Here is a 17,213-nt window from a genome sequence, read left to right on the forward strand (position 1 = left end):
TTTACTAATCCATGAACGGACTGAAAGCGTCCGAATGCGTTTTTGTTCGTAATGATCGATATTTTGCAATTTTTTCATCACCATCACGACTATTTCACGAATTGTCGCGACTTTTTTGTCGCTGTAACGACTTTTTCGCGAATTGTCGCAAATTTTTTGTCGCCGTCGCGAAAAAAACGTACTGTCGTGCCGAGTACGAAAGTTTCGGATTCATTCAAGCTTCAGTATCGTGACTTTCCTTGGGCCGGGTTGGAGCTGCAGAGTGCCATTGAGCCCTATGGGAGGCTTTCCTTGGGCCGGGTTGGAGCTGCAGAGTGCCATTGAGCCCTATGGGAGACTTTCCTTGGGCCGGGTTGGAGCTGCAGAGTGCCATTGAGCCCTATGGGAGACTTTCCTTGGGTCGGGTTGGAGCTGCAGAGTGCCATTGAGCCCTATGGGAGGCTTTCCTTGGGCCGGGTTGGAGCTGCAGAGTGCCATTGAGCCCTATGGGAGACTTTCCTTGGGCCGGGTTGGAGCTGCAGAGTGCCATTGAGCCCTATGGGAGACTTTCCTTGGGCCGGGTTGGAGCTGCAGAGTGCCATTGAGCCCTATGGGAGGCTTTCCTTGGGCCGGGTTGGCGCTGCAGAGTGCCATTGAGTCCTATGGGAGACTTTCCTTGGGCCAGGTTGGCGCTGCAGAGTGCCATTGAGCCCTATGGGAGGCTTTCCTTGGGCCGGGTTGGTGCTGCAGAGTGCCATTGAGCCCTATGGGAGACTTTCCTTGGGCCAGGTTGGCGCTGCAGAGTGCCATTGAGCCCTATGGGAGACTTTCCTTGGGCCGGGTTGGAGCTGCAGAGTGCCATTGAGCCCTATGGGAGGCATTCCTTGGGCCGGGTTGGTGCTGCAGAGTGCCATTGAGCCCTATGGGAGACTTTCCTTGGGCCGGGTTGGAGCTGCAGAGTGCCATTGAGCCCTATGGGAGACTTTCCTTGGGCCGGGTTGGAGCTGCAGAGTGCCATTGAGCCCTATGGGAGACTTTCCTTGGGCCGGGTTGGAGCTGCAGAGTGCCATTGAGCCCTATGGGAGACTTTCCTTGGGCCGGGTTGGAGCTGCAGAGTGCCATTGAGCCCTATGGGAGACTTTCCTTGGGCCAGGTTGGAGCTGCAGAGTGCCATTGAGCCCTAAGGGAGACTTTCCTTGGGCCGGGTTGGAGCTGCAGAGTGCCATTGAGCCCTAAGGGAGACTTTCCTTGGGCCGGGTTGGAGCTGCAGAGTGCCATTGAGCCCTATGGGAGACTTTCCTTGGGCCGGGTTGGAGCTGCAGAGTGCCATTGAGCCCTATGGGAGACTTTCCTTGGGCCGGGTTGGTGCTGCAGAGTGCCATTGAGCCCTATGGGAGACTTTCCTTGGGCCAGGTTGGCGCTGCAGAGTGCCATTGAGCCCTATGGGAGACTTTCCTTGGGCCAGGTTGGAGCTGCAGAGTGCCATTGAGCCCTATGGGAGACTTTCCTTGGGCCGGGTTGGAGCTGCAGAGTGCCATTGAGCCCTATGGGAGGCTTTCCTTGGGCCGGGTTGGCGCTGCAGAGTGCCATTGAGCCCTATGGGAGACTTTCCTTGGGCCAGGTTGGCGCTGCAGAGTGCCATTGAGCCCTATGGGAGGCTTTCCTTGGGCCGGGTTGGTGCTGCAGAGTGCCATTGAGCCCTATGGGAGGCTTTCCTTGGGCCGGGTTGGCGCTGCAGAGTGCCATTGAGCCCTATGGGAGACTTTCCTTGGGCCAGGTTGGCGCTGCAGAGTGCCATTGAGCCCTATGGGAGGCTTTCCTTGGGCCGGGTTGGTGCTGCAGAGTGCCATTGAGCCCTATGGGAGACTTTCCTTGGGCCAGGTTGGCGCTGCAGAGTGCCATTGAGCCCTATGGGAGACTTTCCTTGGGCCGGGTTGGAGCTGCAGAGTGCCATTGAGCCCTATGGGAGGCTTTCCTTGGGCCGGGTTGGTGCTGCAGAGTGCCATTGAGCCCTATGGGAGACTTTCCTTGGGCCAGGTTGGCGCTGCAGAGTGCCATTGAGCCCTATGGGAGACTTTCCTTGGGCCAGGTTGGAGCTGCAGAGTGCCATTGAGCCCTAAGGGAGACTTTCCTTGGGCCGGGTTGGAGCTGCAGAGTGCCATTGAGCCCTATGGGAGACTTTCCTTGGGCCGGGTTGGAGCTCCAGAGTGCCATTGAGCCCTATGGGAGACTTTTCTTGGGCCGGGTTGGAGCTGCAGAGTGCCATTGAGCCCTATGGGAGACTTTCCTTGGGCTGGGTTGGAGCTGCAGAGTGCCATTGAGTCCTATGGGAGACTTTCCTTGGGCCGGGTTGGAGCTGCAGAGTGCCATTGAGTCCTATGGGAGACTTTCCTTGGGCCGGGTTGGAGCTGCAGAGTGCCATTGAGTCCTATGGGAGGCTTCCAAAATCAAGTCAGAAAGGTTTGCCCGCCATTTACGAGCGCTCAATACAAATAAATTCGCGAAAATCGTAACGGCTACGAAAAAGTTGCGACAATTCGTGAAAAAGTTGTGACGGCGACAAAAAAATCATAAAAGATACGAAAAAGTCGCAAAATGTTCGTTTCCAATACGATTTTTTCCCATTCGGGATTCAGATTCTTGGATTAGTAAATCTGCCCCTAGGTGTCTGAGTCAGGGTTAGGTAGGAATAGCAAAGGGGCACCGCAGGGAGTGACGGATTGCTGAGCCAGGTGGGGGCAGGAGATCCCATGGAGACTGGAGACAAATGTGACAGCCCAAACGTAGCTACCCCTGGTAAGACTGACATCCGCCGGCCACTGGGGAATTGTACATGTTTTGTGGAGAAAGCCCTGTTTGAAACACCGTGAATCTTTTCCCGCATGCTGTGACTCCCTTGTGATGTGCGATTAAAGTTATTTTGCTTTACTGCTTGGAAGTGCTTGCCTTTCCTTGGTACGAAGAGCGACATACGGGGTGACCTCCTTACAAACGTACTTTTCTTTTTCCATTTGGTAGAGTCAAACCACAATCTAATGTTGGACTGTCCTTCTTCCGAGTCAGTCTCAGCACCGGAGCCTTCATTCTTAATATTCTGTGAAAAAGAAGCCTTTAATCTGAGCAAACAAAAACATCCGACTCCAGTTTGTTCCCTTCATAAGTAGGTACATACCCAAGTCCCTTGCTGAGTACTCACATCTCCACCTCAGAAAGGGATCTCTGACTGATATTAAAGAAGAAATAAAGCAGTTTTCAATCAACTACACTAAAATGTTCCCTAGAACCCCCCCTCCTGAAACGCTGGTTTATTTTTTTAAATATAATTGCATAATTATCGCACCGATGCATCGAATATTGGCTTCTTTCATAGGCGGAGGGTGACTTTTTTGTTTGGGGAGGCTAAATATGGCCCATACACAGACTGACCTACAGCTAATGTGACACTTAGTGGATTCGCTGCTGGTGTAAAAAATTAACCTCCCAACTACCTCTGGCAGTTCCCACTGACTCCCAGGGATACTGTGCAAAAGTGCGGGTGGGGGGGGATTTTTTTAACCCTAAAATGCTTAGGATGTAAAAGCATTTATACGTGCACTTTTGTTAGGGGTTCTCTATACATTTGTGTTCAGTTAGGTTAAAGGGGTAGTTCACCTTTAAATTAACTTTTAATATAATGTAGACACTGATATTCTGAGACAATTTGCAATTGGTCCTCTTTTATTTTTAATGGTTTTTCGGTTATTTAGCTTTTTGTTCAGCAGCTCTCTATTTGGTATTTCAGCAGCTATCTGGTTGCTAGGGTCTTATATACCAGGTAGTGGTTTAAACAAGAGATGGGAATATGAATAGTTAAGGGGCCTGCATGGAAAAATAAAACTGTAGCCTCACAGAGCAATACTTTTTGGTCAGTGACCCTCATTTGAAAGAGGCAGAAGCAAAAGGCAAATTATTCAACAACTATATAAAATTAACTAGGAAGACCAATTGCAAAGTTGCTAGGAATAGGCCATTCTATAATATACTACAAGTTAACTTAAAAGTGAACCTCCCCATTAGATGTGTTTAAGTTAGTTTTACAGAGAGAGAGGCAGCAGGTACTGACATCCCAGGCACGTTATATACAGTGAGACACAGTCTTTATATACAAAACCAACACATTATATGCAGTGAGGAGCAGTGGGTACAGATGGCAGATATTCAGGCCCTGGCACTATAACACTGGCACTGATACACAGCATTGGCTCCACTGTAACTAACTATAAATGAAAAAAACAATGACAAAAGTAAAAAAAAAATAGAATGTGCAAAAAACCATAACAAATATATAAAAGCACAATGAGCTTTGTCAGGGGGAAAAATTAACTTAGGGTAGGGGATATTATAAATGTCAGATGACAAAAAACAATTTAATTCCAGCTAGTGGGTCAGTCTTTAGAACATATACAGTATAGTGCCTGTGTATAGTGCCCTGGGTATAGTACCTGGGTATAGTGCCTGGGTATAGTGCCTGGGTATAGTGCCTGGGTATAGTGCCTGGGTATAGTGCCTGGGTATAGTGCCTGTGTATAGTGCCTGGGTATAGTGCCTGTGTATAGTACCTGTGTATAGTACCTGGGTATAGTGCCTGTGTATAGTGCCTGGGTATAGTGCCTGGGTATAGTGCCTGGGTATAGTGCCTGGGTATAGTGCCTGTGTATAGTACCTGGGTATAGTACCTGGGTATAGTACCTGGGTATAGTACCTGTGTATAGTGCCTGTGTATAGTGCCTGGGTATAGTGCCTGGGTACAGTGCCCTGGGTATAGTACCTGCGTATAGTGCCTGCGTATAGTGCCTGGGTATAGTGCCCTGGGTATAGTACCTGTGTATAGTACCTGTGTATAGTACCTGGGTATAGTACCTGGGTATAGTGCCTGCGTATAGTACCTGCGTATAGTGCCTGCGTATAGTGCCTGGGTATAGTGCCCTGGGTATAGTACCTGGGTATAGTGCCTGGGTATAGTGCCTGGGTATAGTGCCTGGGTATAGTGCCTGGGTATAGTGCCTGGGTATAGTGCCTGGGTATAGTGCCTGGGTATAGTGCCTGGGTATAGTGCCTGTGTATAGTGCCTGTGTATAGTGCCTGTGTATAGTGCCTGTGTATAGTGCCTGTGTATAGTACCTGGGTATAGTGCCTGTGTATAGTACCTGTGTATAGTGCCTGTGTATAGTGCCTGTGTATAGTGCCTGTGTATAGTGCCTGTGTATAGTACCTGGGTATAGTGCCTGTGTATAGTGCCTGTGTATAGTGCCTGTGTATAGTGCCTGGGTATAGTGCCTGGGTATAGTACCTGGGTATAGTGCCTGGGTATAGTGCCTGGGTATAGTGCCTGGGTATAGTGCCTGTGTATAGTGCCTGGGTATAGTGCCTGGGTATAGTGCCTGGGTATAGTACCTGGGTATAGTACCTGTGTATAGTACCTGGGTATAGTGCCTGGGTATAGTACCTGGGTATAGTGCCTGGGTATAGTACCTGTGTATAGTGCCTGGGTATAGTACCTGTGTATAGTACCTGGGTATAGTGCCTGGGTATAGTACCTGTGTATAGTACCTGGGTATAGTGCCTGGGTATAGTGCCTGGGTATAGTGCCTGGGTATAGTACCTGGGTATAGTACCTGTGTATAGTACCTGGGTATAGTGCCTGGGTATAGTACCTGTGTATAGTACCTGGGTATAGTGCCTGGGTATAGTACCTGTGTATAGTACCTGGGTATAGTGCCTGGGTATAGTACCTGTGTATAGTACCTGTGTATAGTACCTGGGTATAGTGCCTGGGTATAGTGCCTGGGTATAGTGCCTGGGTATAGTACCTGTGTATAGTGCCTGGGTATAGTGCCTGGGTATAGTACCTGTGTATAGTACCTGGGTATAGTGCCTGGGTATAGTGCCTGGGTATCGTACCTGTGTATAGTACCTGGGTATAGTGCCTGGGTATAGTACCTGTGTATAGTGCCTGTGTATAGTACCTGGGTATAGTGCCTGGGTATAGTACCTGTGTATAGTACCTGGGTATAGTGCCTGGGTATAGTACCTGGGTATAGTACCTGGGTATAGTGCCTGTGTATAGTACCTGTGTATAGTACCTGTGTATAGTGCCTGTGTATAGTACCTGGGTATAGTGCCTGGGTATAGTGCCTGTGTATAGTACCTGTGTATAGTACCTGGGTATAGTGCCTGTGTATAGTACCCGTGTATAGTACCCGTGTATAGTACCCGTGTATAGTACCTGTGTATAGTACCTGGGTATAGTGCCTGGGTATAGTGCCTGGGTATAGTGCCTGGGTATAGTACCTGGGTATAGTGCCTGTGTATAGTACCTGTGTATAGTACCTGTGTATAGTACCTGGGTATAGTGCCTGTGTATAGTACCTGGGTATAGTACCTGTGTATAGTGCCTGTGTATAGTACCTGTGTATAGTACCTGTGTATAGTACCTGGGTATAGTGCCTGTGTATAGTGCCTGGGTATAGTACCTGGGTATAGTGCCTGGGTATAGTACCTGGGTATAGTGCCTGTGTATAGTACCTGGGTATAGTGCCTGTGTATAGTACCTGGGTATAGTACCTGTAGCAAGCAATGCCAGGCAGCAGCTGCAAGGGCAAACAAGGTTTTGAGCTGTATTAAAAGGGGTATAGATTCACGGGAGGAGGGGGTTATTCTTCCCCTTTACAGAGCGCCGGTAAGGCCCCATCTAGAATATGCTGTTCAGTTTTGGTCTCCAGTGCTCAAACGGGACATTATTGAGTTAGAGAGGGTCCAGAGAAGGGCAACTAAGCTGGTAAAGGGTATGGAAAGTCTCAGTTATGGGGAAAGACTGGCCAAGTTGGGTCTGTTTACACTGGAGAAGAGGCGCTTAAGAGGTGACATGATAACTATGTATAAATATATAAGGGGATCATATAATAACCTTTCTAATGTTTTATTTACCAGTAGGTCCTTCCAACGGACACGAGGGCACCCACTCCGTTTAGAAGAAGGGAGGTTCCATTTAAATATTCGGAAAGGATTTTTTACAGTGAGAGCTGTGAGGTTCTGGAATTCCCTCCCCGAATCAGTCGTACTGGCTGATACATTATATAGCTTTAAGAAGGGGCTGGATGGATTCTTAGCAAGTGAGGGAATACAGGGGTATGGGAGATAGCTCTTAGTACAAGTTGATCCAGGGACTGGTCCGATTGCCATCTTGGAGTCAGGAAGGAATTTTTTCCCCTCTGAGGCAAATTAGAGAGGTTTCAGATGGGGTTTTTTGCCTTCCTCTGGATCAACTAGCAGTTAGGCAGGTTAGGTATAGGCATTATGGTTGAACTTGATGGACGTATGTCTTTTTTCAACCCAACTTACTATGTTACTATGTTACTATGTTACCTGGGTATAGTGCCTGGGTATAGTGCCTGTGTATAGTACCTGTGTATAGTACCTGGGTATAGTACCTGTGTATAGTACCTGTGTATAGTACCTGTGTATAGTACCTGGGTATAGTACCTGGGTATAGTACCTGGGTATAGTGCCTGGGTATAGTGCCTGGGTATAGTGCCTGTGTATAGTGCCTGGGTATAGTACCTGGGTATAGTACCTGGGTATAGTACCTGGGTATAGTACCTGGGTATAGTACCTGGGTATAGTGCCTGTGTATAGTGCCTGGGTATAGTACCTGGGTATAGTACCTGTGTATAGTACCTGGGTATAGTGCCTGGGTATAGTGCCTGGGTATAGTACCTGTGTATAGTACCTGTGTATAGTACCTGTGTATAGTGCCTGGGTATAGTGCCTGGGTATAGTACCTGTGTATAGTACCTGTGTATAGTACCTGGGTATAGTACCTGGGTATAGTGCCTGTGTATAGTGCCTGTGTATAGTACCTGTGTATAGTACCTGGGTATAGTACCTGTGTATAGTGCCTGGGTATAGTGCCTGGGTATAGTAGCTGGGTATAGTACCTGTGTATAGTACCTGTGTATAGTACCTGTGTATAGTGCCTGTGTATAGTGCCTGTGTATAGTGCCTGTGTATAGTACCTGTGTATAGTACCTGGGTATAGTACCTGGGTATAGTACCTGTGTATAGTACCTGGGTATAGTACCTGTGTATAGTACCTGGGTATAGTGCCTGTGTATAGTACCTGGGTATAGTGCCTGTGTATAGTGCCTGTGTATAGTGCCTGTGTATAGTACCTGGGTATAGTACCTGTGTATAGTACCTGTGTATAGTACCTGTGTATAGTGCCTGTGTATAGTACCTGTGTATAGTGCCTGTGTATAGTGCCTGTGTATAGTGCCTGTGGGATGAAAACTGCAGCAAAGTTCAAAGCTGGCTCATGGGTAAACTTACAGTCTGCAGATTCTTCTTTTTTAAGTCTTCATTTCTGCAGTTTGCAAAATTTCCCGATCCCTGTCTGCATCTGTGTCTTGATTGGTCAATTTTACTGTCTGTCAAGAAAGCTGTGCTCTGATTGGAGAATATACAAGAAGAAAGATCCAATCAGAGCACAGCTGATTAGAGCAGAACCCGGAGCTTGCAGGGACAGGAGAAGATTTGCAGCACAGCGCAGAAACAGAGCCAGGTTTTTTTATTTTATTTTTAGGGTGCCAGAGCAGGTTTGGGGAGGCTTAGCCTTAGGCCGCCATTTTATTTGTGACCAGTCACTTCCCTCTGCCTATGCTTCATACTGCACATGCGCCTCCTAGTGGCCCCACACACGCTCTGTCAGTAGATAAAGTAAACAGTTAGTTATGCAGGATTAGTACAGACCTCAGTCAGGCAGACCCGAACACTGCTTCCCTGCTAGTCTAAACTGCACCTCAGCGCTCTGTCGCTCAGCGTTCTGTCACTCAGCCCTCTGTCGCTCAGCCCTCTGTCGCTCAGCGCTCTGTCGCTCAGCCCTCTGTCGCTCAGCCCTCTGTCGCTCAGCGCTCTGTCGCTCAGCGCTCTGTCGCTCAGCTCTCTGTCGCTCAGCCCTCTGTCGCTCAGCCCTCTGTCGCTCAGCCCTCTGTCGCTCAGCGCTCTGTCGCTCAGCCCTCTGTCGCTCAGCCCTCTGTCGCTCAGCCCTCTGTCGCTCAGCCCTCTGTCGCTCAGCGCTCTGTCGCTCAGCCCTCTGTCGCTCAGCGCTCTGTCGCTCAGCCCTCTGTCGCTCAGCCCTCTGTCGCTCAGCGCTCTGTCGCTCAGCCCTCTGTCGCTCAGCCCTCTGTCGCTCAGCCCTCTGTCGCTCAGCGCTCTGTCGCTCAGCGCTCTGTCACTCAGCTCTCTGTCACTCAGCGCTCTGTCACTCAGCGCTCTGTCACTCAGCTCTCTGTCACTCAGCGCTCTGTCACTCAGCTCCCTGTCACTCAGCGCTCTGTCACTCAGCGCTCTGTCACTCAGCTCTCTGTCACTCAGCTCTCTGTCACTCAGCGCTCTGTCACTCAGCTCTCTGTCTATAGTAACAGCCCTCTGTCGCTCAGCCCTCTGTCGCTCAGCGCTCTGTCGCTCAGCCCTCTGTCGCTCAGCCCTCTGTCGCTCAGCCCTCTGTCGCTCAGCGCTCTGTCGCTCAGCGCTCTGTCGCTCAGCTCTCTGTCGCTCAGCGCTCTGTCGCTCAGCGCTCTGTCGCTCAGCGCTCTGTCGCTCAGCTCCCTGTCGCTCAGCTCCCTGTCGCTCAGCGCTCTGTCGCTCAGCGCTCTGTCGCTCAGCGCTCTGTCGCTCAGCTCTCTGTCACTCAGCTCTCTGTCACTCAGCTCTCTGTCACTCAGCTCTCTGTCACTCAGCTCTCTGTCACTCAGCTCTCTGTCACTCAGCTCTCTGTCACTCAGCTCTCTGTCACTCAGCTCTCTGTCACTCAGCGCTCTGTCACTCAGCTCCCTGTCACTCAGCTCCCTGTCACTCAGCTCTCTGTCACTCAGCTCTCTGTCACTCAGCTCTCTGTCACTCAGCTCTCTGTCACTCAGCTCTCTGTCACTCAGCTCTCTGTCACTCAGCGCTCTGTCACTCAGCTCTCTGTCACTCAGCGCTCTGTCACTCAGCGCTCTGTCACTCAGCTCTCTGTCACTCAGCTCTCTGTCACTCAGCGCTCTGTCACTCAGCGCTCTGTCACTCAGCTCTCTGTCACTCAGCGCTCTGTCACTCAGCGCTCTGTCACTCAGCTCTCTGTCACTCAGCGCTCTGTCACTCAGCTCTCTGTCACTCAGCGCTCTGTCACTCAGCTCTCTGTCACTCAGCTCTCTGTCACTCAGCTCTCTGTCACTCAGCTCTCTGTCACTCAGCTCTCTGTCACTCAGCTCTCTGTCACTCAGCGCTCTGTCACTCAGCTCTCTGTCGCTCAGCGCTCTGTCTATAGTAACACTGTGCAGAAGCGTAATTGTGATTGGCGATGTGAGCTGACAGGAGGGGCAGAGAGGTCAATGATAAGGCTGGGAATGTCATGTGACCCAAGTGTCAGTACAGCAGGGGACTGACGCTGGCTATTGCGCATGTTTGGGGCGCAGTAAGAAAGGAATGCGCATGCATGCACCCAAAATAAACTTCATTAAGAAAGAGAAGCTCTCTGTGCATTGTACTACAGGTAGAAAGTTTAGCAAACGAAGGAGCACTGTGCAGAAACCAATGAACACTAGAATGAATCATTAACAGTAAGTATATGTTCACCTGATTGCCATTAATTGCAGCTTTAATTTTTTTTAAGTTTAGTTGTCCTTTAATGATTAACAAGCTTTCCTCCTGGTTGATGTCTGAAATAGAAATATAGAAATTCAGCTCTTCTAGTGCACAACTCTCTGCACTAGCGATGTGGCAACCCAGGACCTGATCCAATGTGTAAGCATGGAGCAGGTAAGCATGGGCAGCAGCAATGTGTAAGCATGGGCAGCAGCAATGTGTAAGCATGGGCAGCAGCAATGTGTAAGCATGGGCAGCAGCAATGTGTAAGCATGGGCAGCAGCAATGTGTAAGCATGGGCAGCAGCAATGTGTAAGCATGGGCAGCAGCAATGTGTAAGCATGGGCAGCAGCAATGTGTAAGCATGGGCAGCAGCAATGTGTAAGCATGGGCAGCAGCAGCCCCAGAAATGCCACTACGTGAGCCAAAACTGCAAATGAGGCAGCAAAGGTACCAGCCAAAAATGCTGCAAATAAGATGTCTGACAGCCGTAAAGCGAAGCTCTAAAACCGGAAAGGTGGGGAAACAACAGGAAATTTTTCTTCACATGCTAGCAGGAAGCCAGCCAGCCCCCCTGCCCCAGTACTCCTGCAGTTATGTTTGCAGCAGTGGATACCCATTGGTACTTTGTGTGTAACAAGGTGGGCCGTGTAAGTGTCACCTGTCCTTAGAAAAGGAGATCTGCACCTAATGGAACAGATGGGCTCACCCCCTGCTGTTTTATTTGTTGCTGGAAAAGAGAGTACTGGTGAAGATAACTTATACCCTGTCACTGTGGGCAGCAGGGTCACTATTGGACTTTGAGACACATAGGCTAAAATCACTTTAGTTTGCCCAGATCTAGTGAACTGGTGGAGCCCCCTGCTGTGCCACTTGCACATGTATATCTTGATTGGGGAGCAGGAAGTGGTATAAGAGACCTCTCTTATAGGTGGGAGTGTCTGATGCTATTCCTACCAATGTGTTGCTGGGTACTGACTTGGGCAGGCTGGTATCCCAGTATGTGCCTGCAACTGCTTCCCAGAAGTCTGTTCCACTATCAGAAACTTCTGAACATCTGAAGGTACTGTGTTATGACTCTATGCAATCTGGTTGCCTGGGGGTCATACAATGTCCTCCTATTGCACAGATTAACAATGTGTCCCACAAACCTATAAGAAACGGCAAGAGGGGTTGTAATGTTGATTGTTCTGTTGAAGTTGTGACATGAAGTGCAAGCTCAGCCCTTGTTTGTAGACCTAGGGGAAAAAGAAAATACTTCTACGTCCCCTTGTTCTGAAACAGGGGTAATGATTCTCTGGCTATGGTCTTGATTTCTATAGGTTCAACATCTACAGCCATTTTGAGAAGTCTTTTTTTAGAGGGTGGCTGTGGATATCATCAGGCCCTTGGCCATACCCAGCAGTTGTGGGAAAAGGTCAATTCTTATAAAAGTTGATTATGCAACCAGATACCCAGAAGCAGTAGCCTTCCATATGGCATACAACATTACTGATGCCCTTGCTTTATATATTCCCAAGAGTTGGGAAATGCTCACAGATCATGGCACACAATGTATGTGTAATTTAGTGCAGAGTTTAAGCAATAAGGTACAGGCGGAGCATCTTGTTGCCAGTCCAAGCCACCCACAAACTAATGGCCTTTGTGAACACTTTAATGGCACCCTAAAACAAAGTTAAGGACATTTATAGACTCACAGGGCAGGGATTGGGAGTGATATCTTCCCGAATTACTGTGTGAATACAGGAAAGTACCCCAGGCCTCCATTGTTTTTTCTCCTTTTGAGCTCCCGTATGGGAGAATGATCTGCAGACCCTTAGATTTAAAGGGGACATATTCCATAAATGTTGACAATGCACTAAACCATGTAAAATAATGTAAAATAGAAGGAAGTGCTTTTATTTTAATACCTTTGGGTTCAAATATGTCTGTAACTGCTTGAAAACTGTGTACCCACCCCTCTTGCAAGCTTCCGGTTTAGACTCTTCCGTATGTGGCTGGGAGCCTATGGACTTCAGTAACAGAGCAGCAGCTACTTAAAGTGCAGTGAATATGTATAGGGTGGGTGGGGCTTTATGATGTCACAGGCAGTCGGTGCTGCTCTCCCTGCTATGATCGCTCCTCTCCCCCCCCCGCAGCAGCACAAGCAGAGAGACACAGAGGGAGGAAACTGGGAGGGGTTTCCCTGCTACCGTTGAGTAAAGCCTGTCAGTCAGAGCTGTGACCACTTCCTGTGGGAGACTGAAGGACACTCCCATCTTTCATTTCATTCTGGCTTCTGACTTGAGAGGTTGTCTATGCAGCTCTCATATAATGGCAGTTTTAGAAGGTAAAATGGTTTCAAAACATCTTTTTTTCTGCATCATTTCACATTTTGAGGGAGGATGAATATTATAACTGAATATGAACTTTATATAAAATGTCTCCTAAACGAAAAGGCCCCCTGAGGAAAGGCCCCTAAAGTGAAAAATGTTCAAAAACTGTCTGGCAATACAAGTTCCGCTTTGACCAAAATGGTTGGCAGTGAAAGGGTTAAAGGGGAACTATCATAAATGGGAATCAGCCCAACTTGGCTCAGTTCTGACAGACAGCTTGTGTTCTGAGCAGAGGGGAGTAGGAGGGGCTGACCCTTCTTGATTGACATCTAAAGTTTAACCCCCACCTGCCCACTTTTCCTATCTGATAGAAACCCTGGAAAAGACTTTGATGAAGGTCTAAACATTTAACCCAATTTCCCCTCACACTGTCTGACACTTTCCCTCTCACTCACCCGAGTCACTAACAAACACCTAGAACTTTATTTCTTAGTTATTTATGAGAAAACCATAAAGCCACAAATCACTTGCTTTCCTGAGCAGCAGCAATCAGGTTATTTAGCACAAAGGCCCAGCAATTTGAAACCTACATACCAAGTGAGCTGGCAGGGGATGCTGGGAGTTGTAGTAAAACAATAACTTTAGGCTAATGCCACACAGACTTTGCATTTTCTGCAGATATCGCTACATGACAGTATTCCTTTAATTATGTAACTATGTAACTATCTTAGAGACGGTACCGCAGCCCAAGTGAATGTTTTATAAATAGACAGGGAGTCTAGATATAGACAGCTAACAAAGCATGTAGCTTGCTCATAGGGGGGAATAACTTAGTGGAGCTGCCATTGCTCTGCACTGAAGTACCCCAGCTGTGCCCCCTGAGTTCCCCTGGCACTGTGCCCCAGCAGGCAGTTACTGGCAGCCCAGGGTTGGGTTACAGTCTGGCAGCTCACAGATTGCCTGTTGGGGTGGCAAATGGTGCTGCCACTGTATCCAAGGAAATGCTGTTGGCTCGGGACCTGCAGAAGTGGCCACTTACCCTACATGCCCTCTCCAGTACATCACCTTAACCCGGGTAGCTCTTTACATGAGGTTGGGAAAGTTGTGGAAAGCAAGGCATGTGGGTCAGTTGGCCTTGGTGTTGCACATACACATTTTCTGGTCAGAGCTGGTGGACAATGAACCATAACTGGACCTGAGCCTGGAAGGTGGCCAGGAGCACAGACCCGGTTTGACTCCCTTTCCTTAGGCAGATGAGTTGCAGCCCAGCCGGGCAGTAGCTGTGCTAGACTAAAGCTTAGTTATGGGGCAGTTATCAATACCTTGGGGTGCAGCAGCAGAGAAGTAGTGAGGCAGTGGCTCTGTTGGGTTTCCCCTTTATCTCACGCGGAGGCACCTCCAGCCTGAGTGGTGCGCCCCTATTTGCACCCTCCCAAGCACTCAATAGAGTGACCCAGTTGGCGGTGTAGGATACACACCACCCCTGCCCATGCCTTCTAGTCCAAATATCCATGGCCCAGTGAGCCCTGCTTCCAACAGCATGATTCAGTGACAGGGACACATTCCACGCCACCTGCTGGTAGAGGGCAGGGATGGCCTTCCTGGCAAAATAATGGCTGCTGGGTGTTTGCCAGTTAGGGGCAGGGCTAGTTATCAGCTGGAGTAATCATATTTTTGTTACCCTTTGTTTCTATAGCACCAACATATTCAGCAGCATTTTACAGAGATTATACATATATATATCATTCCCATCAGGATCTGTGGGGAGGCCATAAAGGCCCGGGCCTAGGGTGGCACAAATGGGTTGGCCCCCAGCCACAATTGAACTTTGTTCACATACAGAGCTCTGGGGTCTGGGTTACTAGAAGTTTCTAGAAGTTTTCTGCTCGTCCTGTCCCCACTGCACCGTGTGTGAGATAAAAGGATGTGCTTGAGCGTGATCCAACGAAGGGGCGGAGAATGGGGGCGGCGGCCTCTGGGCGGTGTGTTTAGAAAATCAATGCTGCCCCTTAGTACATACCGTATAGATGGATAAATATGTGTAACATCCGACCCTTCTCTCTTCCCAACATCTTGGCTTATCTAGTGCTTATTTTCTTATCACTTTATCTTTTCTCTTATTGTTTCTCTCCCTCTAATGGATCAGCCGGCTTCCCCCAACTTTTCTTTTCACTTCCCATTCTCTTCTCTTTGTCTATTTTCTATGAAGTTTCCTTATTACAATCTCATTTGAAGAAACACAAATTGTGCTCTGCTCTTTATTGGGAATATTACGACTCAGTTGAACAGAACATATAACAGAATACATGCAGTTTGATAGGGCAGAAACACATAGCAACCAGTCAGCAGTTGGTTTTGAATATTAGATTATATTAGAGGTTGGAAATGAAAAGAAAGACCTTATTGGTTGCTACTGGCAGCTGCACTGGCATCATAAATCAGTCCCACTTAGCCCACTAAGACGTTATTAGTTAGTACTGCCCAACATTAACATGGCACCCACATTTCCTTCCTTTCCTGGCATCACAGGGCTAAGGGCAGCTCTGGGAATGGGGTTCCTGCTGGGCAGTGGGCAGGGCCCTAACTAATGATTCTCACCCAGGCACCGTCCCCCCATACCCAGAATGCAGCATGAAGGGGCTCAGTGAAGGAGGCAGTGAAGGTGTGTAAGCGCCTGATTGGCTCACTCAGCTCATAAAAGGACAGGCGTCCGGCCTCATAGTCCAATGAGATCCTGATTCTCCTGCAGGAAGGGATGTGGGGTAACCGTGTGACTTTCCTTTTATGTATCACTGAATAGCTATTATTACACCATCTCCACAAACACCAGGACTTGTTATTCTCCCCAATGTAGAACTGATCCCCTTCCCTTTCTATACTGGGATAGGCCGCCCCTACCCTCCAGTCCCCTGATTCACTGACCTCCACTTCCCAGTAATGTCGCCCTGAGGGGAAACTCCTGCTGCTTAAAGCCTGAAAATATTGAAATCTCTCTGGGGTTTGTGGGCGACGCTGGTCTGTATGTGAGTAGGAAGCAGATTTCCCATCCCCTGATACAGATACATCATTCCCAGCCGTGTTTATATCCAGTACCAGCTCTGTAGCCTCCTGCCCAGGGAAGCACAAACCCTCTACCCCAGTCACAATCCCAGCTAAGCCTGTGAGTAATGTCTCTGAGATCCGACCCACATCCAGATCCCCTACAGCCGGGACCTTTATACCCTCTCTCTCTCTGCCCTCAGTATCTGCCCCCTCAGCCCCACAAAAGGCAGCTCCATGGGATTCCCATTGTTCCTGTAGGACAGTGAGTGGATCTGCCATGTTGCACAGCTCCTCAATGTGACTGATCTTCCTGGACAGCTCGTCCTTCTTTATTTCCAGCTGTTGGATCAGCTCAGTGAGTGGGAGGGAAAGCTCCTCTTTCTGCCTGGAGATGTCACTCAGGAGTCGCTTCTCTAGGGCTTCCAGCTCTTCCCTGATGCCCCTAAACAGGGCAGTGACTCTCTCTGTCTCACCGGCTGCCGCTTCTGCCACTTCTCTCCTGCGCTCCTGCAGCCTCTGGGCTCCTCTCTCAGTCTCCTCTCTCTCTGGGCTCAGTTTCTCCAGAACTTTCCTCAGTTTCTCTTTCTTCTTCTCAGAGGCCTCACTCAGCAGCTCCACCCTGTGGCCCCGGTGCTCCCCGGCCAGGCAGCAGGATGCACAGATACAGGCGGAGTCCTCACAGCAGTGATACTTTAGGGGCTCATTGTGTACAGAACATTTTCTCCCCATAAAGGAAGCGGTGGGCTCAGTGAGTACATGTTCTGCTGACTGGCAGTGCCCCCTCAGGTGGGTATCACACAGAGAAGCCTCACACAGGAGACAGGATTTAGCAGCAGGTACAGGAGAGAGGAGACAGTAAGTGCAGAAGGTCCCAGTCTCCCCCAGCTCTGTCTCAGTCTGACAGAACCACTCCACCATGCCACGCAGCTGCCAATCTGTTGCCGGTTCAGGTCTCCTTTTAAATCTCTCTCTACATTCAGGGCAAGAAGGATTTTCAAGGAAAGTGTCCTCCTGGGTGTCCCATGTTTTCCCAATGCAGTCCCGGCAGAAGTTATGGCCACAGGGCAGGGATACCGGATCAGTATAAATGCTCAGGCAGATGGAGCAGCTCAGCTCAGCTCTCAGATCAGCAGCCGCCATCGCTGAAATCAGGAAAGAAACAAAACTGAACTTTAGTCTTTTTTATTATCTCTCTATAACCAGTGGGTTTATCTC

At 49.1% G+C, this 17,213-nt stretch overlaps 1 protein-coding gene across 1 annotated transcript; it reads right to left on the reverse strand.

The window, feature by feature from the left end:
- Positions 1-15,213: 15,213 nt before the first annotated feature.
- On the reverse strand, positions 15,214-17,144 carry LOC101731211 (E3 ubiquitin/ISG15 ligase TRIM25). Its single transcript, XM_004919672.4, has one exon. It carries the CDS (start codon positions 17,136-17,138, stop codon positions 15,537-15,539), a length of 1,602 nt encoding a protein of 533 aa, XP_004919729.2. The 5' UTR covers positions 17,139-17,144; the 3' UTR covers positions 15,214-15,536.
- Positions 17,145-17,213: the final 69 nt, after the last annotated feature.

Source organism: Xenopus tropicalis, chromosome 1, assembly GCF_000004195.4.
Source record: "Xenopus tropicalis strain Nigerian chromosome 1, UCB_Xtro_10.0, whole genome shotgun sequence".
Taxonomy (NCBI): Eukaryota; Metazoa; Chordata; class Amphibia; order Anura; family Pipidae; genus Xenopus; species Xenopus tropicalis.